Raw genomic sequence first — 27,381 nt, 5'->3', positions numbered from 1 at the left:
TGACGTAATTTAAGTTAAAGCAAAATTGCCAGGAATGCTCAAAATTACTTGGAAGAAGCAGTGTGTGGGTATGCACAATGACAGGTCTTTACCAGGTACCACTCAACAGCAAAATTCTCCAATTTCCTCCTTTGGGGCAGCAAATTGTCAGCTGAGATTTTACAAACAGATTTGCTCCTTTTACAGGAGAACTGATCTGTAATATATTTTCAGTAAGCTTGAATGACATCAATGAAAGCAGAAGAAAGCAAAAGGAAATAAGAAAAAAATCACTTTGCAGATGAAATTTTGCACAAGGTCTTATGAAAACTAGGTGACTTCGCTGAACGGCAGGAATTTAGACAAAGCTGGACACTGGGAGAATGACTGGCAAGTTAGTGGCACATCGACGAGTCCATTTGAAAAGGTAGCCCGGTGTCTGATAATGGTGACGAACACGGGCTTTACTCCTCCTGTCCTCCTTGCCCGGGCAGCACTAACCTCAGGTGCAGAGGTGAGGTCCTGTTCGAGCTGTCGGCTGGTCCGGTTAAATCGCCGTAAATCAAGGAGGCAGAATTGCTTTTGAAGATTGTTCTATAGAAAATGTTCGGTTTTCAATATTAGTTCTTATGTGCTTTTTTTTCCCCGGCCCTAAAAGATCGCTGCAAGTTTTTTGAAGTCTCACCTTAGAGTCTTTGAGGGAGAAAAATAAGTTTTTATAACCCAGAGCTGTCCTAGCCCTGCAACCGAGGAAATAACCTGCAAAATCTCATTGACTTACAGGACTATGAATTTAGATCTTAAAATGTGTAACACCGTTCTTCAGATCTCTGTTACATTGATATAGATTGTTCCATAGTGTAATATTAAGTTAATCATAAACCCTTTTTTCATAATAGCACCCGAGTTAAACGGTAGAAACTCTATAGAAAGTCTTTTTGAAAGCTAAACTCTATTTTATTTAATCACCTGCAGAAAATTCAGAGTGATCAGAACGCTTGTTTCCTAACAGGAAAATCGGGCAGTTTAAAATAATGCAATTTTTATAATGGCTTTTCTAGTGTGTGTTTCAATGAATCTTGTTTTGAAATTAAAGGTATTTTTACTTAAGTGTTCCTGCTTTAAATGGCCGTAAGATAATTCCGTAAATCTTGCATTTCACCCAGAAAATCAGGAAATAACTACATAAATGCAGCCTTAAGGCTTTTTGATGAAATTTTGAAGTCTGATTTAAGCTAAAGCACACTGGTAAATAACATAAATTGTCTGTGATTTGCTAAAGAGAACAACAGCCATTGTAATGCCTTTTTTTTTTTTTTTAAAGTAATCTGGTTTAGCTTTAAAAAGGCAAATACTTGCGAAGGACAAGTAAGCTGTTAAATCTTGCTCGCAAAAGCTTTTTGCAGTGGCACTCCGTGAAGACCAAGCAGAAGCAGAGTACCAGTGAGGATGGCCTTTAGTCTCCAGGAAAGGTCAAACCAACTGTAAAAGGTCTCGCTGTAGGGCAGCAATGTTGGTGGCAGTTGCAAAGCGAGACCATCCCCGTGTTGCCTATCCTGGTCTCGTCGCCCCTGCGTGGCCACGGCAGCGGCGTTCAGGGCATGAACCTAGTCTATGCCTACTTAGGCTGGGTCTGAAGCGCAGCTTAGCTCCCCCATTCAGTATTTCCAACGCCAGCAGCAAAGTTACATGCTCTGTACGTTTCTGACGTGTCCTCACAGCAAGCGTACTGTGTCCTTGATCTGATGTCTGGATGCTCTCTCACCAGGACAATGTTCTTGATTTCGTTTCTAGACCAGCCTGGCTCACAGACTCGTGAATCGTGAAGGCTCAGTAACGCAGCTTCCGCTCTACACATCTCCTTCTTTGCCCAACATCACACTAGGACTGCCTGCCACCGGCCCTTCCAGCGTAAGTGATGGGGGATGCAGCCTCTGCCACGTTGCTTGCACCGATCTCTCCCGTAACCTGCTGTGCCGTCGATTGTGCGTTTGCAGGGAGGATCAGCGCAGCAGGATGCGGAGAGACTAACCATCCCAACTTTACAGCAGCGGATCTCTTTATTTCCTGGCACCCACCTCACCCCCTACTTGAGCACTACAACGTTGGAAAGAGATGGGGGAACTGCACATAACCCTCTCCTGCAACACATGGTCTTACTGGAACAGCCAACTGCACAAACTCCCTTAGTCACAGGTGAGCGCTCCGCAGACGATGTGCAAAACTCGCTCCCAGCTGAGGAAAGAGAGCAAGTGACATCCTGGAAAGTCTGTTCTCTTGTACAAAAGAGGTACCACATTGTCCACACGTTCTCTAGGTATAGCACAGAACCTTTAGGATGTGCTTGTTGATATGTTGGATGATGGTGGCATTTGCAGAAGCAGAGGTTGCCCATCTCATCCAGAGGCAGGGGGAAGCTGCCTTGTCATTTTGGCGAGATGAAAATAAATACTATTTACTTCCCATAAGTAAAGCATAAGCTTGTAGATCACAATTTAAAACTATGTAGTTAAGGTTCTAACCGCTTTAGGGTAAAGGGGATACAAAAACACTGTGTCTTATGGTTACCCTTCCTGTTTATCACGGATAGTTTCTATTCTGTATGTGAAAGGCACGCATTTACAAAACCTCAGATTAAAATACTTGCTTCTCGTCGTTATTGGAAATGGCAAAAACATGGCAAAATCAACTGCATTCCAACAGATTGTATTTGTTTGTATATGTTACATTTTCAGTATGCTAATTGCTTTGAATCACTCCCTGTGTCATATTTTCAGAATTAAGTACCTGTGGGAAGGCATATGTCTATAAATAGATTTGATTCAAAGCATTAATCCCCAGTAGGTTGCATTTCTGTTTTACAGCGTGTAATGTTGGGACAAAGGATGTTCTGCCTAAGTTATAGACATGTTGATTTTTATTTCATTCCATTTCTAATAGAAGGTCTTGAGAGATGTCGATCACTGAAGCGTTACAGCACGACGCTGGTTTGGCTCGTGTCTGGTTTTACATTCACGTCCTAGGAATATACGTGGGGTTGTAATAAGCTTATAAGCATGTACATATAGCAGAGCTGAAGCACATAAGTGTGGTATTTACCCAGCACTCCCGGAGCCCTGAGAGTGGTGTGTGCAGATTCCTTGAACCTTTATGTAATTTTCTGTTGCCGCCTCCCACCGTGGTTGCTGTGGCATGACGAGGTTCATGACCCAGAGTCATGACATGGCTCTTCACCAGTTGCCCGTTGCCCAAGGTCTGTTGATGAGGAGCCACTGGAGAAGACTTCACCTCTTATCCTGTCACCAAAACTTTTGCCTCTAGCGTTTGCTTTAAAGCACACGTTGGAAGAAGTGCTGTTCTGTTTCCTATTTGACCTCTCTCAAAGCTTCCCTCAGTTTACAGTGTACTGTGTTTGCTTCCAAGTGTATTCCTTCTAGACCACCTGCTACGTGCGGTGTTTTCGGAGTGAGTACAACATGTTATAAACCAACACTTAGGAGAAATATTCACTACACAACAGAGCAACAAGAAGAAACACACGTTCCAGATGCAGCAACTGAAAGAGAGCAAGCTAACACATGGTCTCAAAAGCCCTAAGTGGAATGGCTGCCAAACTACAGTTAGTACTTCTAACTTCCTTGGAAGAAAAGTGGAGTTTATTAGTATTCTGCTGATAGCCTTCAGCTCTGGAGATAGTCTCCCGATGGCTGCAAAATGATCCAACACAATGACATGCTCTTTCTGTGCAGGAAGGTAGACATGGGGGTTTTGGGAAACTAGAGTGGAATTCCTTCGGTCTCATGATCATCCTCTCGTGACAGGTTACTCTGGGTAATATCCTTCACGTTGACATGTATGTTCTGAAAAAAATTTATGTTCTGGAAAGCCTTCACAGGGGGACCTTGTTCATATACATGGAGGAAGGTAATTTTCTAAGGTGTCCTATGCAAACTGTATAGTATCCCTTCCTCTGCTCTCTAATTTGAACTTTTGGGAAGAGGAACTGTGCTGTAAGGGAGATGGACCACATCTTTCCAAATTACCCATATATTCATACACACAGAGACGTATGTGTGTGTATATATACACACACATTTATGGAATAAGATACCCTTTTACATAATTCTTTTCAGAAAAGCAAAGTGTGGGAGAAACTCAGAAAATCTTTTGCCAAGAAGAGAGGCTTTTAAATGAGCCAGATTCTTCCACGAAGGGCAGTTCTGTGAATCAGTGGGGTAATGTCCTGCCACAGAAATGTCAAGGTGTTTCTTATCTACTATATTCAGCTGGCTGCAGACTTCTGGGTGGCTTCTCGCTCTTCTCAACCAACAACTGAAGAAAGAGAAGATACAGCTTCTCTGACCCTTGAACTGGGCAGTATTTCTGAATGCTGCTGACCACTTGTGCAGTCTTTAGTTTGTTTTATACAATGAGGTAAAGCAAAAGGTTGCTTCTTTCCTAAAAGTGTGTGCAGCCTTATCCACATTAGGGAGACAGCACTTCACACCAGTGATGCCTTCCTAGCCCAAGGTATAACGAGCAAAAGTAAAGGCCTATCCTTAGCTCCTCCACCCTTGGGTTGGGCTTTGTGTCAGGCGTGTCTTCAAGTCCTAGCTTTCTAAGAAGTATGTGAAGGTATGTTTTCAGAGAGCAGAGCAAGAACTGGCTTACCCCAAGAACAGCTAAAAAGACAAGACACTTCCTAAAGACATGCCCTCGCCGGAGTTCAGATAGGTGTTTCACATGGTAGTCATCAGAGACACCCAAATTGCCAAGGGCATGTGAGTGACGCAAGTTATCCCAAAATAACCTTGAGTTTTCATTAAGTTACTAGCATGTATACACAGGACAGTGATGGAAACAATTCTAGCTGTTTGTCATCTTGGCCTCTACCTTGCCTTCTTTCTACAGAAATAATGAAGCCTGCCGGCTCCTAAATTCCTGAAATGCAAACCTGGTCAGGGGTCCCTAGTCATTTCTACGGGGTGGGGTATGGCGCAGCCAAGGGCAGACGTGCTCCCCTACGTAGTCTTAGAGTGGGAAGCAGCTTCGTCAGCATCCGTCAGCCGTCAGCACATCCAGTGAGCCCCCGTAAGGTTTAATGCCGCCGGGTGGCAGCGTGGGTTGGTACTTTCCTAGAAACGAACCTGGGTTTCCTCCCTTTACCAAGGCAAACTGTAAGACTTTAACTTCTCCAGGCTACCACTGTGATCTTAGTGCACGTCACCCACCGAGCGATGGAAGGGTCCCATAAGGTTTTGCCGATTTTAAGAAATGCAGCGTTTCCCTGGGGTCTCTGAGTAAACAGACAAAGAAAGAATTCAAACCAAAGCAAAGTATTACTTCCATCCAACGGTAATTAATCGTTATCTGTTCTCTTTTAAGGATGCTTCAGCTGTAAATGGCGAGGTGGCTGGTTTTAACGTTATATATCATTGTCACCATCAGTGTTACTCAACAGCCGTTTTCTCCCTTCCTTTCTTCTTCCTTTTTTTCTCCTCTGCTGTTTTTTCCTCCATATTATCTTCAGACTGGTATCTTTCAGGACTGCCCCTCCATGCACAGTCTCTGGTTGGTGGAGAACGGGTCTCCCCTTCAATACACAAACTCCGGCAGCATCGCCCGCTGGGGCGCACGCAGTCTGCTCCCCTTCCCCAGAACGCCCAGGCGCTCCAGCAGTTAGTGATCCAGCAGCAGCACCAGCAGTTCTTGGAGAAACACAAACAGCAATTCCAGCAACAGCAACTGCACATCAACAAGGTAGGCATGACGCTTTTAAAGTCTTTTTTTTCCTCATACAGCATCAATACCAACTTTAGCCAATGCTATTTCAGAGTTTCTTGTGCGGTAATGTATGTGGTCTTTACCTCCATAACCAACTGGCCTTCTTTCTTGAACTTCTTTTTCATGATTTTGAGAAATACATCAACAAGGATGTGGACATCCATCACCAAGGGGAAGATCAATACCTCTGTTGCAGACCGTGGAAAGGCGGCATAGTTCAAACTTCTGGTTTCCAGTAGTAATTCTTAAAGTTGTTGTTGCTGCTGTTCATCCACATCAGGATCTTTCGTCAGTTTTGTGGCAGAAAACATAAAATGCTGTCAAGGAATATGAGGAGAATACCTACTGTGTATATACTCAGTTTGAAAGGGAGAAGGAGCAGTAGTATGGATTTGAGAAAAAAATAAAAAGCGAGGGATTTCAAACATGACAACACCAGAAAATAATTGAAAGTGAAGATATTCCGATTTACTGAAGCATTTTGCACTGGAATTACCTTTGGAAAGAGAAAAACTGTTCCCATCTCCAGTCCAGATTCTCTTAACTATGGCCCTGTGTAAAGCACTGCGGTGTCCTATCCATTTCTTCTCCTGAAAATGAGGACAGCCTTGCTGTGTATCCTGCAGAGGTTGTTTTGAAGATTAATTAGGTGTGGTTCAAAAATCGCTTCGAAGAAAGCAAACACTATGTTTATTATCTCGCTTTCTGTAAATCACTTGGAGAACGTCAGGTGAACGTTGCAGAGCACCACTCACCAGTGAACAGATTTTTGCAATTGCTGTGTAGCCAAAATAATCTGTCTGGGCAGCCCAATATTGTAGCTGAAGCCGAAACACAGCTGCTTTGGGATGATTGCATGAGTATGCATTAAAAAAGACAAAATCCATCCTGATGTTTCAGCCCAGGGAAAAGTAAGTGCACCTTTTAAGTGCAACAGGTCTGATCACAAGCGGAGCTGTGATGTTTTACCCCAGCTGAGGTTTTCTCCCAGGATTTCAGAAGGCACAGTCTGTTGCTAGACTTGCAATATAAAAAGGCTTGGGGAAGGGAGAAATTGGTCATAATCAGTGTGATACTTTTCTGACTCTGATTTGTAATGTTCTGAGGCTTTCTAAGATTTTTTTTCTCAAAGGGTTCCAATGGTGCCTTTGTTTAAGAAACAAGCAAAACCAGTAGCAGGCTTCAGTCTCGGTAGGACAAGTTCGGTGGCAGGCGGACCTTTCGGATAGCTGCAGTTTAATTTACAGTAGAGGTTTCTCCAAATATTTTCACTGTCCCAGTCCTATGAGAAAATACAACTACTGAGAACTGGATTAAAAAATAAAATACAAAAAGAAAAAACCACCACACAACCCCCCAAAACTTTGTTTATAGACTCGAGCTAAGGCAGGATGATTACACAAGTTACTGACGTCAATCATGTACTTCTGGAGAGCTGCCACCGCGCACCGCGTGTGCCAGCCCGGGGCCTCATTCAGCCCCGCGCACTGGGGTGGTGGGGACCTGCCGCGGCCATAGAAATTTCTCTTACCCCCCTCCAAACACGCTTCGTGACCAGGATCGTCGGACGCAGGGCGCTAGGTAGGGTTTCTTTGTTCGGAAATAAATGTCAGCTCGGCGATTTGTTTGTTTGAGGTTTTTAAGGCTTTTCCGTTGCCAACACTTAGAAGCGTCCAAAGACTTCACCGTGACGTACCCACTGAACTCATTCAGAGTTTCACTTGGACCTCCCAGGAGCTGGAGAGCGTGTGCGACCGGAGCCGAGCGAGTCCTCCCACAGCACTCTGAATTTCAGCTTTGTTAGAGCTGCGAGCTGTTGCGTCCGTAGCAGCGGCGGAGGGGGGTGTAATTTAACTGATTGCACAGGGGCGATTTCCCTGTGTTTGATTTATATAAGTAATGAGTTAAAATGGTTTTGGTACTAGCGCTTGTATGCGTGTGGCAAATCTATCCCGTGGGATAGCATCCAAGTGCTGACATGGAAAAAGACTTTTCCCAGACGCACAGATATTTTAAGACCCTTGTGTGTAGGAGAGTAAGGGCACAACTAAAAATAATGTAATAGATTGCTGCCTTTTAATTATTAACAGAACTGACAGCACTGTCTGTTAAGGTTGTGTTGGATTTCCTGTAAATAATATGACGCTGTTTTCAATTGCTTGTGATTTTTCCAAACTTTAAGATTTTGGCCTTAACTTTCCCTGTTAGGTGTCTACATCAGATGAAATTTTTGAGATGATTGCAGCCAAAACAAGTCTTGCTGTTTCCAAGAAGGCAGCTAAGGAAAAATACGTTGATTTGCTCCTGATTAAAAATAATAAGAATAATCATCTAGGGAATTTGGCTGTGAAGCCTTGGTGCCTGAGGCTTTGGAGCTGTAACTTGGACAAACGAGGACAGGGCGGGCGGCTGGGTAGGGAAGGAGAGCGCAGAGGGGTGGGTTGGGTGGGACGGGCCCGAAGGAGGAACGGGGCTCCTGGGGGTGACCGCAGGGGACCTGTGCTCCCCGGGGTGCCATCCCTTCCAGCGTGGGCTCTGAAGTCCGTGGTCTGCCGCTGTCGGCAGCAAATCGGGGATTGCTTGAGCATTGCATCCCGTTCGGGAGCCGGCTTGCGGAGAGTGACTCCCCCGGCTCGGCGCAAGGCTCTGTATGGAAAATGAGCGCCAGCCCTGCTCATCTGGTGCTCTTCTTGTCACCTGGTGGTGATATTTGCGTCAAGGAGGGGAAAAATCCACACACAGAAAACCCATGCAACCCCCCAAAAATATGGGGACAAAAGAGACATGCGTGAATGAAAAGAGCATTATTGAAGTTGCCAAGCTGAGCACTCAAGCTAGGACATGGGAGAAGTTAAGTTTCCCGTGCAAATCTCGCTCACGTTTTCTTTTTTTGCCTCTTTTTGGTCCGGTTTTTGATGATCAAGTGGTATCTCTTTCACAAGACTCTGAACTTGGTAACAGAGAAGGGTAAGAGCGAGGCTGCTCTCCCGTGGTGTGCTGCCCCGTTTCTCACAGAAATCGGAGGGCGCGTCATGAGCGGGAGAGGGGAAGAAGGGACCTTAGGGCTAAGGCAGCGTAACGCTGTCGCAGGGAATTGGCTTTCTCCTCTCCGCCGCAGAGCCGTGTCCCGCTGAGCGGATCCAGCCAAGCGGGCAGCTTGCAGTGGCACGCTCGTCTTCTCCATGGCTTTGGCAGCACAAGGCTGCGAGCTGCAGAGGCGTGCTGGCGCGTCAGAAACGCGTAATCTTAAAATCAATCGTATCGTTGAAACCCCCATCCGGTGCATAGATCGACCGCAGTCTCTGCCTTGGCTGCACGTTTGATGGCGTGGAGCAGCTCCGCTCCCTGCCTGCCGTCGAGTCATCGTGAACGCAGACGTGCTAATTTTTGAGGGCACACGTGTGCTCCAGTGATCATCACGCTACAAAACCGTATGTAGAAATCAACAGCTCTTTCTTCAGAACCAGGGTTTAAGACGTTCAATAAGATCCTGGGTAAGGTGCTGAATCACTTCGTGTTAATTGAGGTCTGTGCAACGTTTGATCAGAATGAGGCATGTGCCTTAAGAGAATAAATACAAAACAGTCCCGAAAATAAAATTATACATTAACACTCGGGAGCACTGACCTGAAATGACATGGGCAATGTGCACTCGTGTTTCCCACCTTTCTGCGTGTCTAATGTTCAAACCTCAGGAATGGTTTTTCCCCGTGGTTGGAGGAGTTTTGCTGGGCGAGGGGGCTTGTGGATTTGCCGTACAGTGAATATGTGCAGCGATCCCGGCATCGTTCCCCCTTCGACAATTACAATTTCTCTGCAGACTGCAGTCTCGTAAGATGCAGGTTTTAGTCTTTTATATATGAGAGAGGAGCCGTGGTGTGCTGATGGATCTTTGGTGTTTGGGGGTCGGCATTTGAAGGGCTATTTCTGTTGTGAGAGCAACCCGGGTAAAGTAGGGCACTGTTTTCTGGGCAGACTCCAGGTATTTTGAGTTAAAAGTGTTAGCTTCTCAGTGTGATGGGTCTTTAAGCAGCAATTCCCTTTCTAAAGAGAAATATGCAAGTGAGATTTCTGTAAATCCTGTGCTGGGAAACTCAACTTGTTGCCTTTCCGTAGTGAAGATGAGCGTTTCTGCTTTAGTCCCTTGGGTGTATAATGATTCACGAAGCTTTACTAGAACAGATAATCTCCCTTTTAGCCCCGAATTGTACTGTTAAGCAGATAAACACTGAGCTTCTGTGGTCAAATTATGGTTCTTTTGAGTAAACCCCGTTTTTAGCACACTCTGGGAAGTGAGGCGCTTCTGCTGCCGTGACATATATACGGCAACGTATATACACCGGACTATAGCGCTTCAGCTTGTCTGGTGCAGCAGTGTTGGGTGGGTCCATTTTTATTAACACCTAGAATTTAACTTTGCTATTTACTGATCTTTTTTTTTTTTTTTTTTCTTTTTTTGGAATGAATTAACTGTTTAGCCTCAAGTGATTCCTGGAGTAGCTTTTCATACGTAATGTTTAATTTGTCCAGTGGAAAAGGACCTGGGGGTGCTGGTCGGCAGCTGACTGAACATGAGCCGGCAGTGTGCCCAGGTGGCCAAGAAGGCCAACAGCATCCTGGCCTGTATCAGCAATAGTGTGGCCAGCAGCAGCAGGGCAGGGATCGTGCCCCCGTACTCGGCACTGGTGAAGCTTGCATCTCAAATCCTGTGTTCGGTTTTGGGCGCCTCATGACAAGAAGGATGTTGAGTTGTGTCCAGAGAAGGGCAACGAAGCTGGTGAGGGAGCTGGAGCACAAGCCTTATGAGGAGCAGCTGAGGGAACTGGGGGTGTTCAGTCTGGAGAAGAAGAGGCTGAGGGGAGACCTCATCGCTCTTCTACAGCTACCTGAAAGGGGCTTGTGGTGAGGTGGGTGTTGGTCTCTTCTCCCAACTAACTAGTGATAGGACGAGAGGAAATGGCCTCAAGTTGCACCAGGGGAGGTTTAGATTGGATATTAGGAAAAATTTCTTTACTGAGAGAGTGGTCAAACACTGGAACAGGCTGCCCAGGGAGGTGGTAGAGTCACCATCGCTGGAGGTGTTAAAAAAAACTCATGTAGACGTGGCACTTCAGGACATGGTTTAGTGGGCATGGTGGTGTTGCGGTGATGGTTGTACTTTTCCAACCTTAATGATTCTGTGATTCTGTGTGATCTGTAATACTAGAAAAATACAGTGTATTAGGTGGTATTGCACAGCATTCAGGTAGGGCTATTACCCTTTGAGCAGTTTAAGGGATACCTGTTTGTGAAGCACCCAGACATTACTTTGGATATAACGAGTATTGAAAAGATCTCCAGGAAAACCTCCTTCAGTATTCGCGCTAAGCATCTCAGTAGGTCGAATATGCAATATTGGGCAGGACAGGAGACGCTTGGCGTTCGTGTGCTTGTGCATCCTCACAGCTATTACACGTGGTTTGCCAGGAGCCATTGTTCTGTGGGGTGTCTCTTGATGCAGATCTGGCGATACGTAGATGTGTACCTGATAGAATCAAGCCTGTAACTCCAATTATTTGGGAGAGAGGGGGAAAGAAAACAGTTTCTGCTGGTGCCAAGGTGTTTTCTTCTCGCTCCCCCTGCTTTTCCCCTCCAGGCAGTCCATCTCCTTTGGTTCATTACAGTTGGGTTGCTCCCTCTTATCTAGGCACAGAGGCAGCAGTCTCGTGGTCCTTCCAGCAGGTATGCTGCCTCAGACAGTTATTTTTTCCCCACTGTCTCATCACTTCAGGGGAAAAAACCCCAACAAACCCCAAAACAAGAGATCTTTCTTTGCTGCAGAAGGTTCTGCCAGCTCCCTACATGGCCTACACCCAACTCAGCCTCTCCCCATCATCCCTTATCATCTCTTGTTTCTCTTTTGTCTATAAAAGTTAAAAATTAGGATCTCACTGCTCTGCAGGCAGTACCTCAGGTGGGAAGAGTCATATTGATAGCCAGAAGAACGGGGCTCGTGCTATCATTTCTGAGTGATTCATTGAAGCCCCCAGCAATATGTTTTCTTCTCCAAGCCCTTGGCCACATGTCTGCTCTGCTGCAGATGCACTCTTGCCTTATGCCTCTCTGCTGGTGCTCTCCTTTCTCTTGAGCATCTCAGCTGGCGTACCCACTCCACACCACTTACCTCCCACCCCTAGCCACATCCTAGACTTGGGACCAACGCGTTTTGGCCAACTGTCTCAGGATGCTTTTGAGCTGAGCCTTTATAGTCTCTTTTTTTCCCCTCTATTTTTTTCCCTGTTTTCATCAAAGCTGTGTCTCCAGCTATGCAGAGTTGTTCTCTTTCTTCCCTGAGTTTGTCCTTCATCTCCAGAGGAAGGAAAGGGAGGTTCCTGCTGGCTTCTGCACAGGATGGCATGGTCAGGGCCAAGCCAGTCTGTTGTTCTCCCTTGCTTCCTGGCTTCTCTCTTCCTTTGGTCGGTGGGACATGCTGAGCCACCCCACCAACACCTGTGTCCCCCACAGTGCTGCTTAGGGGGGAGGAGGACTCTGCGTGGTTGATGGTGCCAGCACGGAAGAGGCTGAGGCTGGCTGGGTCCTGGCTGGTACTTTCTGCTACTCCACCCTGTTCCCAAAACAGGGGGAAGTCACTCCACCCCAGCAGGCATGCTTGGCGCTTCCCAGGATATAAACTGCGCCAACCGTAGTGCTGTCTCGACCACCTTCCAGCATATCCCTGTCTGCACAAAGTTTTGACCAGCTGTACATACCTGGCTAAGTGGAATGGGGTTTTGGTGTGTTGTCAAGTATCTCTCTGAGCTTCTGCCACCAGTAGATAACCCTGGATGAGTTGTATGGAAACATGATAATTTATCCTAAACTCTGAAGATGTGTGTGGTTGTTTTCAGCCTGTATCCTTTCATGCACAACGGTCTGTCCAGCAACACTGAAGTCTCTGAAGGGCATGACTGAAGTATTCCCTCCAGCGGAGACGCCCGTTTCCACAACACTGCTATTACTCTCATATCTGAAAGCAGTTCCCTCAGTGATTCAAACTTATTCTCTACTTTCAGTAACCATTACCACGATGAGCAACACTGGAGAAATCACAGAATCACTAAGGTTGGAAAGGACTTTCAAGATCATCAGGTCCAACCATGAACCCAGCACCACCATGTCCCCTAAACCATGTCCTGAAGCGCCAAGTCCACACGTTTTTTGAACACTTCCAGAGATGGTGACTCCACCACCTCCCTGGGCAGCCTGTTCCAATGCTTGACCACCCTTTCGGTGAAGAAATTTTTCCTAATATCCAATCTGCCACATTCCTGTGTTGGACTCCTAAACTGGAAAAAAACTTGAGAATAGATCTATCTCAGGTTTTACTTAAAGTCATGCCCAGCTTTCATCTCTGTCAGTCTTTGATAACTGAGGTGATCTGTCATGTTCATTGTTGAAGGAGCCTTGTCTTTTTCATTGTGCAGGACCAGAAATTTCTTCTGTAACTGCTTGTCATCTTAGGAGAAAGATTCAGAGGTGCACAGCTTCATCAGAGTTAGTCTGTCCAGATAGGAAGCTTTGCTATGCAGTCCTATGGAAGTTCTTCAGTTCTGCTTCCCAAAGAGCTCTTCAGCCACCCTTTAGAAGCAGACAGGTCCCTGTGACACTTGTTGCCTAAAGAAAAAGTGCGGTAGTTATATTTTTCTAGGAGCTTCTCAAGCATTTTTCTGTTGGAGACTCTTCATTAGTCTGTGATGAGTAAACAGACGTTTCTAGCCTGTATAGTAGTATCTTCAAAGTCTTCGATGTCCTAAGAACTTACCACTACAGAGAAGGTATCGTGAAGAAATAGATATATCGTATCTAGCAGGCAAATCAGATGCCAGCTGACCTGAAATTTTACTAGCAAAGAAATGCAGTGCTTTTTTTCCTTATGAAGCATTGCACAGAAAAATGATGAATTCTTTGTTTTTCCTTGTATTGTGACCTGATGCTGCCGTGATTTCTTTCCTTCTGTTCTTTGTATTTTGAAGATGTAGATAAGAAATCTTGCCAGCTGCATCAAGTCTTTTAAAAATGCATGTGACTAGAGATGTATAGTTTCTCCCGTACTGAAGTAGTTAGCTGTCCGAGGCTAGAGAGGCAGAGCCTGTAACAATGTTTTTTGGTGGCAGAATGTGATAGCCAGAGGCGACTGTGTTTGAAAATAGAGGAGTAACCTCATAGCAAAGGAAACTGGAGAGCTAATTAAGGGAAGGAGAAGTTATTTATGGTGCATTGTGTAATTGTTTACTATTTCAGATATATTTGTAAGCATTTTCAATGCTATCTTAACTTTATATCCTTTCCCTTGCACTTTTATTACCTTAAATATTCTTAAATTACAGAAATACACGTTCATAAAACTGCAAAATGGAAGATTTTTAGGGGGTTTTAATAGGCCTGGGATGCACATACTCATGTATTATATGGAATATGTTCATAATAAAGTGCTTTCTTTGCAAAATTGTCCTTTAAGAAGGATAGGGTTGCAGCAGCTAGAACAAATGACATACCAAGAGATTCACTTTGTATTAGGAGAGCAAACCGAATGTTTGAAATGTCCTTGTCAATTGACCACTTGATCTTTCAGCTTTCATTGTGGTTTTTTTTTAATTCTTACATTTTTATGGAATTGGAATAATTTAAAACTTCTAGGGAATTGCACTGCTTTTCACTTCCATTAGATTTGACAATGATGTTGTAAGTTACTTTCCCAGCAATTACTTTGCGTAGTTCGTAAGTTCAAAAGGTATTAAGTTCAAAGCTTGAGACCTTCGATCCAAGCAGAAAAAAAAGTAGCAGAAGATGGTTTATGATGATTTAATTATCCGTAAAACAGATTTTATTCCATGAAGCCTAAGAGAGCTTAAAGAAAATTGATGGAAGAACTACCTTTAGCTTAGCGTGGTTTAGGTATCCAATGTATATTACCAGTAATGAAACTGGGAGGGAGGGAAGTACCTCACAAAAATCCTTGAGAAGTTTTGATCACTGAATCTTTTAGGTTGGCATGAACCTCATGACATCGTTTAGTCCAATGTCCTTGCTCAAGCAGGGTCAGCTAGAGCAGGTTGTCCAAGACGGTATGCAGTTGAGTTTTGAATATCTCCAGGAATGGACACTCCACAACCTCTGTGGGCAACCTGTTAAGTGTTTGACCGCTCTCACAGTAAAAGATGTGTTTTCTTGTGTTCAGAAGGAATTTCAGGTGTTTTAATTTCTGCCCATTGCCTCTTGTCCTGTCACCTGTAAGTGCAACCCATCAGGCCCCATGGGCTTATGTACGTCCAGGCTTTTTTTAAGTGCTCCCTAAACCTGGTGGCCCTCCATCAAGCATAAGTCTTCCTTGCTCCAGACTTTCCCTTTGGTCTCAGGGGTCTGGGGTTCCTAAGGGATGGTCTTACTGATAAGGAAGCCATTAAGTGCCGTGGCCTTTTAGATGTCATTTGTCAACAGGTCCCTTCCCCCATTCAGCAGTGGGCCCATGATTTCCCTAGTTGTCCTCTTTTCCTTCTTGATGCCCTTCACATCCCTTGCCAGATTCAACTCCAGGTTGGCTTTGGCTTTCTTAACACCTTACATACAAGATTAGGTAGCAACTCTCTACTCTCAGGTCACCCGTCCTGCTTCCAACTCTTGTACACCACCTGTTTATATCTTGAGTTCATTTAGGAGCTCCTTGCTCATCCATGCAGGCCTTCTGCAGCCTGTGCTTCCTTTTTTACTTATTGGGGTAGATCTTTCTTGAGCTTGTAGAATCCTTGAGTATCAGCCAGCTCTCCTGGACCTCGTGGGTTGTATCCCATGGGACTCTTCCAAGAGGCCAAATTCTGCTCTCCTGAAATCCAGGTCTGTGGTCCTGCTTTTTGGCCTGGTTCCTCCTCTTTGGATCTTCAACTCCACCGTCTCATGGTTACTGCAGCCAGTGCTGCCTCTGTGACTTCCACATCCCTGAATAGTCCTTCCTTGTTTGTAAGTGTCGGGTCCAGGAAAGCACCGTCCTTATTGGCAGCTAGGTCACCTGTGTCAGGAATTCGTGATCAATGCACTCAGATCTCCTAGATTACTTGAGTCCTGCCGTCTTGTCCTTCCAGCAGATAGCAGGGTGGTTAAAGCCCCCATGAAGACCAGGACCTGTGAAAGTGAGGCTTCTTCTGGGTGTTTGAAGAAGACCTCATCTACTTCTACCTGATCTACAGGGTGTACGGCAGTCTACCCACTAGAAGAGCGCTCATCTTGGTCTGTCCACTTACCTTGACATTTAAGCTCTTGACTGACTCCAGATCCATACCAAGGCACAGAGCTCCGTGCATTTCTGCTCCTCTCTCATGAAAAAGGCAACTTCCCCTCCTCACATTCCCAGCCTGTCCTTCCTAAAAAGCCTGTATCCCTCCATCGCAGCACTCCCGTCATGTGAGCTATCCCACCACACCTCCATGATCCCAGGGAGGTCATAGGCCTGCAAATGCACACTGGCTTTTAGTCCTCCTGTTCGGGCCCCATGCTCCATGCAGTGTAGAGGCATCTCAGAAAGGCACCCAAGCGTGCAGATTCCCCAGGACAGGCTTGAGACCTTCCCCATCAGGCTGTTCTTCAGGCGCCTCCTTCTTTACATGCCTGCACTCAAAGGGATGCCGCTTCAGCTCTTTTTTGTTCATAGTTGTGTCCTTTCTGCTCACACCAGCCCAGGCCCTCCTCAGCTTCCTTAGCTGCTTGTTGAGGAACCACTCCCTCCCCTGTTGTTCCTCCTTTAAAGCTCTGACTACCGGTTTGACCAGCCTAAACTTTTCCCCTGTTTAGTCAGGTGGATCCCATCTCTTCCAAGAAACTGTTGACTCTCAAAGACGGTTCCATGGCTGTAGAAATCAAAACCCTCTTGCCAACAGCAGCCAGTTGTTGATCAGTACAAAAATATCAGCTCTTGTCACAAAGAAGGATGGGCTGCACCCCCCGTCTGTACTGGTGGGCCACGTGAACCCCAGAGGGTCTTGCCTTAAGCTTCTAGGCAAGATAATTCCCTTCTGTGTGTCCTGCTCCTCTCGGGAGTTGAGACATCCGAAATGCAGTAATCCGCAAAGTGCTGGAAAGCCGTGGCCCTGCATCCCGGTCCTTGCAACGCTCCATTTTTTAAAAGCTTTGAGCTCCAGTTATCTGAAATCCTCTGCTTGTAGCTACGAGCAACGTCTTGGCATCCTTGCTGTGATATTTGCAGGCAATTAATCCCATATATTACCTTTGCCGAAATCTGCTTTCTATAGGTTTGCTTAACTTATATGGCAGAGCCCCTCTTCCTACATTCAGGGAAAAAGGCTTAGTTTCAGGTTTGAGCCACTGTTCTTCAAAGAGCAAGTTACTTACAAGTAGTCACTCCCTTCTGCATGTGTTCAATAACTGTGTTTTGATTTAGCTTTATTAGATTTAAAATCAATATTGCTTTTCATACCAATGACCTAATCCTTATTAAAGCTCTGCCCTGACAACTTTCAAAGTTCAGCAGTTTTGTTATACGCCTGTGAAATGGGAACAGCCTGTTCTCTGAGCTCTTTTAAAGAAAGGAAATTGATTTATTTACCTATGCAGGATTTAAAAACAGTTCACATATTATTATTTTTTTGTTCCAAATAAAAATCATAAGTAGTCTGAGACGGAGAACTGTGAATTTTATCTCGCCAATGAACTTTCAAGAAGTCTAAGCCTGTGTGAATTATAGTGAAAATTATATTGTTCCCTTTGTTTTAGCAGCCGCTTTCGGAGAACTTCACTACCTCTAGCTGGGAAGATCAGGTTAGAATGATGCTGCTCTTGCAGCTTGCTTCTGTACAGATGCTGTAAGTTGAGTGTCCTCAGTTTCCTCCTAACAAACTTCATAAGAGTGCAAGTTTCAGAGGAATCTTTCTCTCACTTTACAGATAAAATTCAGGGAGTGATTCAAGAAGAAGCTGGGCAAACAAGGTAGCAGAAACCCTCTTAGAGGGTTTGTGTCTCTCTTTTTTTTCTGAATTTAATTGCCAAATGTCTTGATGGTTGTTATGCTTCTCCTCTGTGGGTGCAGGCACAAGAAAGAGGCTCTTATTTCTTCAGAGGGAAAATCAAGTACAAAATGAAGGGGCTGTCATTTCATAGGATTTCATAGTGCTTAATGTTAAGGTTGACCTGACCTTTCCCTTGAGTGGTTGTTTTGGACCTAGTTGATACGATAAAAGCTGTAATTCACAATTTCTCTTTTCATGAAGCTGGTTCTTTGAAGAGAACAGAGTGAACTTTACCTGTGATGAGTTACATTTTATTTATTGGTTATCCTCTGGGTTGTTTTCAGATTATATCAAAACCCAATGAACCAGCTCGCCAGCATGAAAGCCACCCCGAGGAGACAGAAGAAGAGCTACGGGAACACCAAGCCCTTTTGGAGGAGCCATACAGCGACAGGGTCGCAAGCCAAAAGGAGGCCCCGGGGCTGGCCAACATGGTGCAGGTGAAGCAAGAACCCATCGAGAGTGATGAGGAGGAAGCAGAGCCACAGCAGGAGCTGGATTCTGGGCAGAGGCAGGCTGAGCAGGAGCTGCTCTTCCGTCAGGTGAGCTCACAAAATACCAAGTTTGGGGACTTGGTTCTTTGTAGAAGATTGTTTGGTTCTTGGTAGTCACCTTATGCTACTCTGAGAGGGAGAAGATAGGGGGAACCAGCTCTTGAGTATTTGCTACATAAAGAAACCTGCAGCTAAAACCAGTGCTATCCTTCCCTGGAGTCACCCTGTCAACTCAGAAGTCCCAGGAAGGAGAATCTGGATCACCCGCACAAAGTGTTTGCAGCCACTGAACCACTTTCTGTTTGTTCCGTTGCGAAGACAAAGTGTGTCTTAACATTTCTGAGCACTAAATACTAGCAGAGGATTTTATGTTTTAAAACAAATTGACTGTCCCAGAGAAGGGCTGGATAAGGGAACGAAGGATGAGGTCCCTTGGAGGGGGTTCCTTCTTCAGAACTGGAGATCCCAGAGATTGCAACCATGCTCATTTTTGAGCCACAGGCTTGTGGATTGCAAGTAATAAATCCAGTAACAAGGTAGCATAGCGTAATCTTCCCAATTACATGGCAGTCTCCCAAAAGCTGCCTGTTGCGGTAGCGGTAACGAAGGTGAGAAGGTTGCAGTTCTCTTAAGGCGTCAATGCTCTGCCCGTCTTCGCAGCCCTTAGCACGCAGCATCTGACTGTACCTACAGCCATGCGTAACCCCTGCACAGGATCTGCTGCCGAGAGCAGACTGCTGTAGCCATGCCAGGGTGTAGCCCTCTGAGTAAATGCACAGCCCTTGGCTAGGGAAAGCGGGGACTTGTGCCAGGTTTGCAGTTGCGATGCCCGTGAATCAGGTGCAAATTGGTTGCTCCCTGTAGCTATTTGCATCTCGCTGCCGTCTTCCCAGCGCTGCGCAGCCGGCGCGCCTGCCCCGCACGAAGGTCGCTGGCTGTTGCTCAGAAACTGCATTTTCGGTTCCTTATTGAGCAGCGTTATCTTCATAACAGCACTGCCTTGAAAGATCGATGCCGTTGCCAACCGTGCTTGTATAAAGTGTTACTTGATTTATACAGTCACATCTGAGCCTCAGTGCCTTAGTAAGTAAATAAATGTAACACGCTGATGATGATGGACCACGGTGATACCATTCCTCTGAAAGTGCAGTCCCCGCTGCCTTAGTCCTGGATGCATGATCACACCTGAGAAGTCTTAAAAATGTTATGTCCTCTGCAATTATTTTTCCTCAAAATAATTCCTCTCAAGAGAAGAGGGGATAAATAGAGGAAATGGGAAGGCTGTTAGGCTGCGGTTGCAGCGTGGCAAGCTGGAACAGCCATCCCTCCTGACCCAGAGGCTGTGCAGCTCATGGTGTGGCTGTCCAGAGGACCAGCGCGGCTGAAAGCTCCCTCTCCCGCCTGGGGTCCGGCGGGGCTGGTCTCGTTCCCTGGTCTGGCGCATCGCGCTGGTGAATACCCAGCGGTGTAAATACCCAGCGGTGGAGCGGCACAGGGGGAGGAAGACGGGGCCAGACCCAAGGGGAGGATGGGGCTGCTTCTGCTAAGGACCTCGCCAGCGTGCAGCAGCTTCAGGGCTGTGGTTTGAACACGCTGTCCCCGCCTGACGTCGCTCTAGGAATGTGCACGTCTTCGTTTGCCGCACACGTGCGCATGTGCCCGTTGATCAGGGAAAGGAGTCCAAGCCTGCGACCTTCAAAAATTCTTAAAAACCCTTTTATGAAGGCACCACTCAGACTTCCAGCAACTACCTGCTTCTTTTCCCTGCAGCAAGCCCTTCTGTTGGAGCAGCAACGTATTCACCAGCTGAGAAACTACCAGGCGTCGCTGGAGGCGGCCGGCATGCCCGTCTCTTTCGGAGGGCATCGGCCTCTGTCCCGTGCACAGTCCTCGCCCGCCTCGGCCACCTTCCCGATGTCCGTACAGGAGCCACCCACTAAGCCAAGGTTCACGACAGGTAACGTTTGGGGCGCTGGGGGCTGAAGCGGTGGGGCTGTGGTTACCGTTTTGCCGTATGTGGTGCTTTTCTGCCCTGTCCCTGCAAAGCCACCTGTTTGGGGCCTGCATCTCAGCTGCGTTTGGGGACTCTGTAACATCTTGTCTTCATCGAGGATAAGATTCAGTCGTCTTACGCCCTGTTGTCCTGCTTGTCCCTTCCTCAGAGGGACGGACACCCTACAGTCCAGACAGAAAATAACCTGCCAAAATCAATAGAAGCTTAGCACAGTGCCTTAATTATGTATCTCCAGAAAAAAAGGACGGGTCAGATGCTGTGACAGAGATGATTGAGATGCAAGGCGGAGACGGGCAATGTTGTTGAGAAAGGACAGCATGCCAAATGCAGTATCTGTTGGCTGTATTTTCTGCACCTTCTTCAGTCCCTGTGCAATCTCATGCCATAAGTTATCCACCCCGGGCTCTGGGCCAGCCTACCTCTCCTTCTGAAACACAATCTCTGCCCAGGAGTCTGTGCCCGTAGGTTAGGAAAAGTGAGGCGAGTTCATTATTTCAAGTTGTCGATGTGTAGAAACAGGCTGAAGAGTGTTTTCTTACCTGTTGGGTCGTCATCTTGAAGGAAAATTATGAGTGCGATGCTGCATTTGTCTAGTGAAAACCAGAAGTGCAAAATAGGTGTTAATCTCCCCACAAAGATTAAAGGCAAAACATAATTGTTCTTCCTGAGTCCTGACAACCAACCAACTTTTTTCCACCAAAATCCTTTCTGTCTATTCAGTAGCCTTAGTAACAGTTGAAAGTTAATTTATGTGCAACCTTACAAGTCCTACATCGGGTGATTAGGCAGACTTACTTTGAAGTCCGCCTTCTTCCCCAAATGTCAAGCTCTATTTTGTGAATGAACATTTTGCAATGTGATGTGTGCCCTGGGAAAAGGGAAAAAAAAATCTAGAACGCCCAAATAAGAGCAACTCATGATTTTGTTTCTCTTTCACTTACCCATTTATTCTTATTTAACCCACACTTTTTGCATCATTAAAATCAGCACTGTGAATTGGGTTTATTTTCAGGCACTGATGGTGGAGTAATAGTGGTATGTTAAATACGACTTTGTTCTTCAGCTGCAAGCTGCAGTGGGAAGCATGTACGATCTGCTCTGTAAAAGCTCATTTTTGCAAATCAGCCGTTTAAATCTCTATTTGTTGTTAATGCTGAAACCTTGAATTTCAACAAAACTGCATTTCTAATGCAACCAGTTATAGCAAGATTATTCTAGATTTTAGCTTTTGCCAAGGATGCAAAGAAGGGTAGTCCCCTGGCTCACGGTCAAACCAGATGAAACTTGAGCATCTAAGACACTTAGACCCAAATCTCGGTGCTTTAAAAACAAGGAAGCCTGGCCCTGCTTCAAGAGATTATTCATTCCTTCTCTTTCTTCCCTTCTCCTCCTCCGGTATTTAAGTTGCCTTGTCAATCATACACAAGACTTTGAACATATATCCTCTGGTAGGAAATGTTACTGTAAGTTTGACTCAGATATGTACCGCTAAATTTCATTTAAAATTACAGGTAACGGTGAGAATGCAGGTTTTGAGAACTGTGCTGCTTTGAAAAGACACTGTTACAGTGTTATGACTTTCTTTTCTTGGAGGCAGCATTTAAAAAAAGGTGGCTTGAAATAAGAGGTGGAATATCACAACGCTTCTATATAGCACTGCACGATCCCGTGCAATGATACGAAGAACGCTTAGTGTAGTTCACCTGTAAAGTATTCTTTTCACAGCATTTATCCGTGTTAAGATTCCAAGGGCTTGATTTTTCCATTGCCTTCTATCTCGCGCAGTTCTCTACATTTGTGCTAGGTGAATGGAGGAGGAAAAACACAATAAAATGCTGTCGAGGGAGGAAGTGTTGGGCATTCTCTGGCACTAATAAAGGTGCAAAGCATAAAAGGTGAGACATTTATACCAGTCCTATAACTAGTCCTTCACCTCACATAAAAGGTGAAGGTCTCGTTTAATTAAGCATCACTATCTGCTTAACAAGTGGCAGGAAAAAAGAGCCTACTACTCTGGGCATGATGCAAGCCCAGAGAGGAAAGGCAGGCATTTCAGCTGCTCAGCATGTGTGTGCGAGTTAGATCGCTAATGTTTTCTTGAAGTTGTCCACGGTGTGTCGGAGATTGTGTTTTTGGAGGTGGATACTAAAGCTTAATCACTAGGATTGAACTATTCTTTGAAAGGCAGGAAATTAAAGTCTTGGGTATTTTTCAAAGCAAGCAGTGCTGAAGTGCATCAGGCTTCTTTTTCGCTAAGAAAATCCATCTGTTTGATAAGTGGCTGCGTTGCAGACTGATCCTAACAAGATTATGCGCTTTGGATTTCAGAGGAATTAAGATTTGAATTGTTGTGATCATTTTCTGAGAGGGCTGGAAAAAACAAACCTCGTTCAGTGGCCGTAATGAAGCCAACCATGATCACTCCAGACACGAATGTGGCTCTTAAGACATCAGTTATTGCCCAACAGGCAAAGAATTGTTCATTGCTTTCATGTTGGGGATATTACATAGAAAACACTAATGCTTTCTCTGGACAGAGTTAGGACCAGAGAACTTAAAATTCTGGGGTTTACCTAGAATTTATTTTCCTGTCTCTATCAGTGAGCAATACCTGAGACTTCAAAGGTACAGGGCAAGAACAACATAATACACCTCTCAAACGTGATGTGCATTACTCCGCATGAAAGTGAAAACAGTGCCCTTCCCGACTCCAAGCAATCAGTTTTACGTCCTGAAGCGTGAGGTTTGATTTTCCTTCCTACTAGCATATACAAGAAAGCTAGCCCTTGAACTTGCCCTCGCTAGCACAAGTAGCCCCCCTGACTTTAATGAATACTTCTGCATGCACTGTCCTACACACTTGGATAAGACTTCTCAGGTTAGGCCATTAATTTGCGTAGCTCCAATTATCCAGTCTCTGATCTCCTGTAAAAATGGTTCCACAAGTGATTCTGATGTTCTGCATTAAAGTATTTTTCATTTCTGATGAAGGCATTTATTCTCTCCTGTGCAGAGCAATATAATTATCTGAACCTCAAATCATATGTTTGTTCTGCCAAGAAAAGCAAGTTGGTTATGCTTTAGTGCTGACCTTTAAAAATGATTGTTCTCATGTCTTAAAGAGTATTGCTTCCAGCACCACTTAATTTAACTTGTAATGGCCGACGTAGTTTTGTATTTTAAGCTTAAATTGCCAGGCTTTCCTTTGTGTGTGTGTGTCTTCATCTGAGTGTCCCCAGCCACAGGAAGGAACTTGGAACAGTTCCCTTCTTTCCAGTGGTTTAGTTTTTTAAAAGAGACATGTTGAGTGACACTTCATTGAGACACCGCTGTCACCATTGAATCACTGGGAAAGGAGAAAAACTTAATAGTGACCAAATCCTATGAACCCTGCTGTCATCCCCGTTCACTTAAAAAATAGGGATGGGTAGGTGTCCTACCACCACATTTTCTGAAAACCTTTTCTATAACCCCTTTGTCAACTTACGTTGAACAGGCGCAGTTACCAGAACCCATTTGAGATGTACACGCGTCTTTTAAACACAGGTGTAGCTCTCTGGCGCTTGGGGGTGCAGGTGAGGAGGTGCTAGTTTGGGTGGCCGGGGACCTGGCCCACAGCTACCTGTGTTTGCTCGCATCGGTGCGGCTGTCTTCGCTGGCACCGAGTAAGATGAGCTGATAAATGCCACTGCCTGCTTCTGAGCTGACACCAAACTTCCTCCAAAACACCTGGGAGATACCTGGCAGATCTGCTGCACTGTAGGAAGACAAGGGAGGAACAGAAGAATGTAAGGTCAATGCAAAAACCTGTTTTTTTCATTTGCATTTATCTTTGGCTTGAGCTGTGTTGGCTTCTGCCTTACCAGGCTCTAGGGTTACCCAGGTACAAAATAGAGAACAAGATGGAGACTTTTAATCTGGCTAGACATTGCTTTCCCTGTGTACCTAGAGCTGCATCGTGACAGTTTTTCAGAAGTTAACATTTCAAGGTTAAAGACCTGGGGAAAAAGTCCTTTAAAAAGAAACTTGGTGACTATTTAAATGGCCTCAGACCCCTTCCAACTTGGCAGTGCGGTCAGTGTAATTCGCTGCCAGGTTGTGCCCAGCTCCCAAGTAGCAAAAGGATCTGTTAGACCAACAGCATTAAGCATCGTCTGGGAATCCAGGAGGCGATCGAGAAAAGGCCGCTTAAAATACACTGCTTGGAAATGCTTGGGTTTTTCCACAAACTGATGAAGGTATTGTATGAACTGCCCTCAGCTTTGTTTCCAGGTTGGAGTGACCTTTACAAATGAGGTGCAGCTTCTTCTTCAAGCTTTCCTACTTTACTCTTCCCGTTTCCATCAGCGAACTCCCTGATGCACTCTCTTCCCGGTGCTTTCCCATTGCCCTTCTCTTTGGCCATTGCCAAAATACCTCATTTTCCCCGTCTTTTAGTCCTTGGTCTCAAGGGCCGTGCTCTCAGAGGGTGCAGTCCTGGCCCTGCTGACACCCAACAGCAGTGCCCACGGACGGAAGGGAGCCAGGGTTGCACCCAGGCAGGTCAGGAGCTACCTGAAGAATGACTTGCTGCTTGTACTTCTGGTTTGAATTCAAGGCTAACTGTTGACTATGAATGTATATTTTAAATAGATATGCATGCACCTTTTGGCTAAGTCTATAAAGCCTGGTTGTAGACCCTGTAGATATGTCTGGAAGTCAGAGAAGGCAGAACTGCTTTCCTTTCTTTGATATGAATGATTTAGCCAAACCTAGTGCAGTCCCAAAGGGTCTAGGAGGACATTTACACGGGCTTCTTCTTGGCAACAAATACTTTGTCAAAATGCGTGATGTCCCCTGAAGATGTGTTTCCTTCAAAAATAAATTAACCTGAGGCGAGGTTACTGCAGGTCTTGCACTAGTTTGAACGAGCTCATGGGGCGTTCCCTTGGACAGCCAGCCGTACCGTCAGGCTGCAGCTTCTTCTCAGGTGGCGTTACTGAGTCCTTGGCTTTGCCCAGCAGTTCCTAACGAAGTCAGATGCTGTGAAGCAAACGTGGGAGACCTCTACAGAGCTTTGCAGCACGATCTTACTTAACTGAACTTTGGCTAACCCAAAGGCAGGCAATTAACTGGCGCTCTGTTCCCTTCCTAGAACCGAATGCGGTTCGGGTTTAGTTCTTCGTTGTTTTTTTTTCCTTCGCGCTCACCTAAGCAAAGCGAGGAACTGCCACATACCTGCCCCGAGGCCGAATACCTGGAAGTGTCAGTGCCAGGGTTTGCCTCGGAGGGGAAAGCCAAATTCTTCAGTGGCAGAACATGCCTACGCTCAGGCAAAAGGCGTGATTGCAGCTCGAGCCAAGCTGGGGTACATGCAGCAGCACGGCGCTCAGCTCCAGGCTGCGTGTCCACGTATGTGCTCAGAGTCTGGCTTCTTAGAAGCCCCTTTGAACTCCGTGCAGTTGCAAATTGTGTTGTTTATCGGTACCTGACCTGGCAACATGAAAGCCAGCTCCGGTACGCTCGTGAGCTGCGTTCACAGCGCCCGCCGCGGCATAGGTGTGCTCGTCTGGGATTTCGGAGGAGCGATCGCGGCGGGAGCGCAGACCCTTTAACGTCAGGATCTGGGAATAGCTCCTGCCTTCGCTGCTAATTCAGAGGCTTTGGATTCTGGTCAAGACCTTTGATTTGCAACTTTACACTGTGCTTTCAGACAGATATTTCTCGCAAGAAACCTTACTCCCTGGGGAAAAACAAAACCCAACCGCTTTTGTTCTGTTTTCTGGAGCTTCTGGCTGAAGGGGAGGGTAGATTTAAACTTTTGACTATGTCTCTTTTGCTTGAGTGGAAAAAAAAAAGGTCTTTTGTCCCTGGGACTGCATAGCTGTGGAGGACCTGCTGTTTTCCTCCAGTGGAACATTGGCTATGAAATCATAACTCCCCTTCCAAAAACGTACCCGGGCAACTCTGGAGCATGAATCAGTGTCTCCTACGCTGTTGTCATGCCATAAATACTTGGTAATGCAAGGGGATTTAGCTGCCTGACTCCCACCTTCAAATGAAACAACACTGCTAAATACCTACATATCGTGCTGAATAATTATGCCCAAGCGTGTGCTAATAGCCTTAATTAGCATGTTGTCAAATAATGTTGCTGCAAAGATTCAGCACAAGCTATTTTATGAAGCATAGTGCCTGCTAACGACTCATTCCTTCTGGTTTTTAATCCCAAACCCTAGACTCGTTTTAGCAAGTATGAAAGTACCCAGCGGAAAAGTTGTCAGTCAGTCCCCTCCTCGACCACGGTCCTGCGCGGGCACCTCTGTGCTCATGCTGGCGCTTGCAGTTGTCACCTCCCTCTGTCACTCTCACAGCTTCCGCCTGCAGAGATGTCGGTGACTAATTTCTTTACCGCGTCCGTTGAGAATTTCCAGAGGAAGGGATCGTTGCAGGGCTTGGTGCTGTCTCAAAGCAGCATCTTGGATTTTTCGTTTCTTAGAGCTCTGTGGCTCCTGGTAAAACACACAGGTTTTGTTTAGAAATGTTCAGTTGAATATAAAGTACTGTTGGAAAAAAGAAAAAAATAGGGGGCTCTTTTTTTCATGTATCTGGCAATTTTTTTTAATTTTTTTTCTTTAACTGAGAGTGATTTTGTAACCTCTGCTGCAGGCCTTGTATATGACACCTTGATGCTGAAACACCAATGTACCTGTGGAAACACAAACAGCCACCCAGAGCACGCGGGGAGGATCCAGAGCATCTGGTCCCGGCTCCAGGAGACGGGTCTCCGTGGCAAGTGTGAGGTAATAAAAATACCAGCGAAGGGGGAGATGAGGTGGTGGGCCTGGCAGAAAGGGAGAATTTGGATTTCTCCAGCTGATTTGCCTGCTGGATTGTGAACATTTTTGGGGGGCTGATTTCTCATCTGGACGATAGCGTACGTACCGAACCTGCCGCTCGCACTGTTGGTTGCTACCTGAATGTGCAAACTTTATACTGGCTTGAGCTTTTTATAGCTCCAGCTGTTGGCAATGCTTTGCCGTATGTGGCCTAAATTTAATCCATTCCTAGACGACCG

At 45.7% G+C, this 27,381-nt stretch overlaps 1 protein-coding gene across 1 annotated transcript in view; it reads left to right on the top strand.

The window, feature by feature from the left end:
* The window catches only part of HDAC4 (histone deacetylase 4), a 164,755-nt gene that overhangs the window by 87,237 nt on the left and 50,137 nt on the right, over positions 1-27,381 (top strand). Inside the window, exons 8-13 of the mRNA XM_082001548.1 lie at positions 1,774-1,890; positions 1,977-2,175; positions 5,510-5,739; positions 18,101-18,358; positions 20,081-20,267; positions 26,973-27,106. Coding sequence (XP_081857674.1) covers positions 1,774-1,890; positions 1,977-2,175; positions 5,510-5,739; positions 18,101-18,358; positions 20,081-20,267; positions 26,973-27,106 — 1,125 coding nt within the window. The remainder of the gene's footprint in view (positions 1-1,773; positions 1,891-1,976; positions 2,176-5,509; positions 5,740-18,100; positions 18,359-20,080; positions 20,268-26,972; positions 27,107-27,381) is intronic.

This window comes from Phaethon aethereus (genome assembly GCF_964289735.1).
Source record: "Phaethon aethereus genome assembly, chromosome: 6".
NCBI classification, from domain to species: Eukaryota; Metazoa; Chordata; class Aves; order Phaethontiformes; family Phaethontidae; genus Phaethon; species Phaethon aethereus.
The sequence above is the reverse complement of the archived record's forward strand: the minus strand, read 5'-3'. Positions and strand labels throughout refer to the sequence as shown.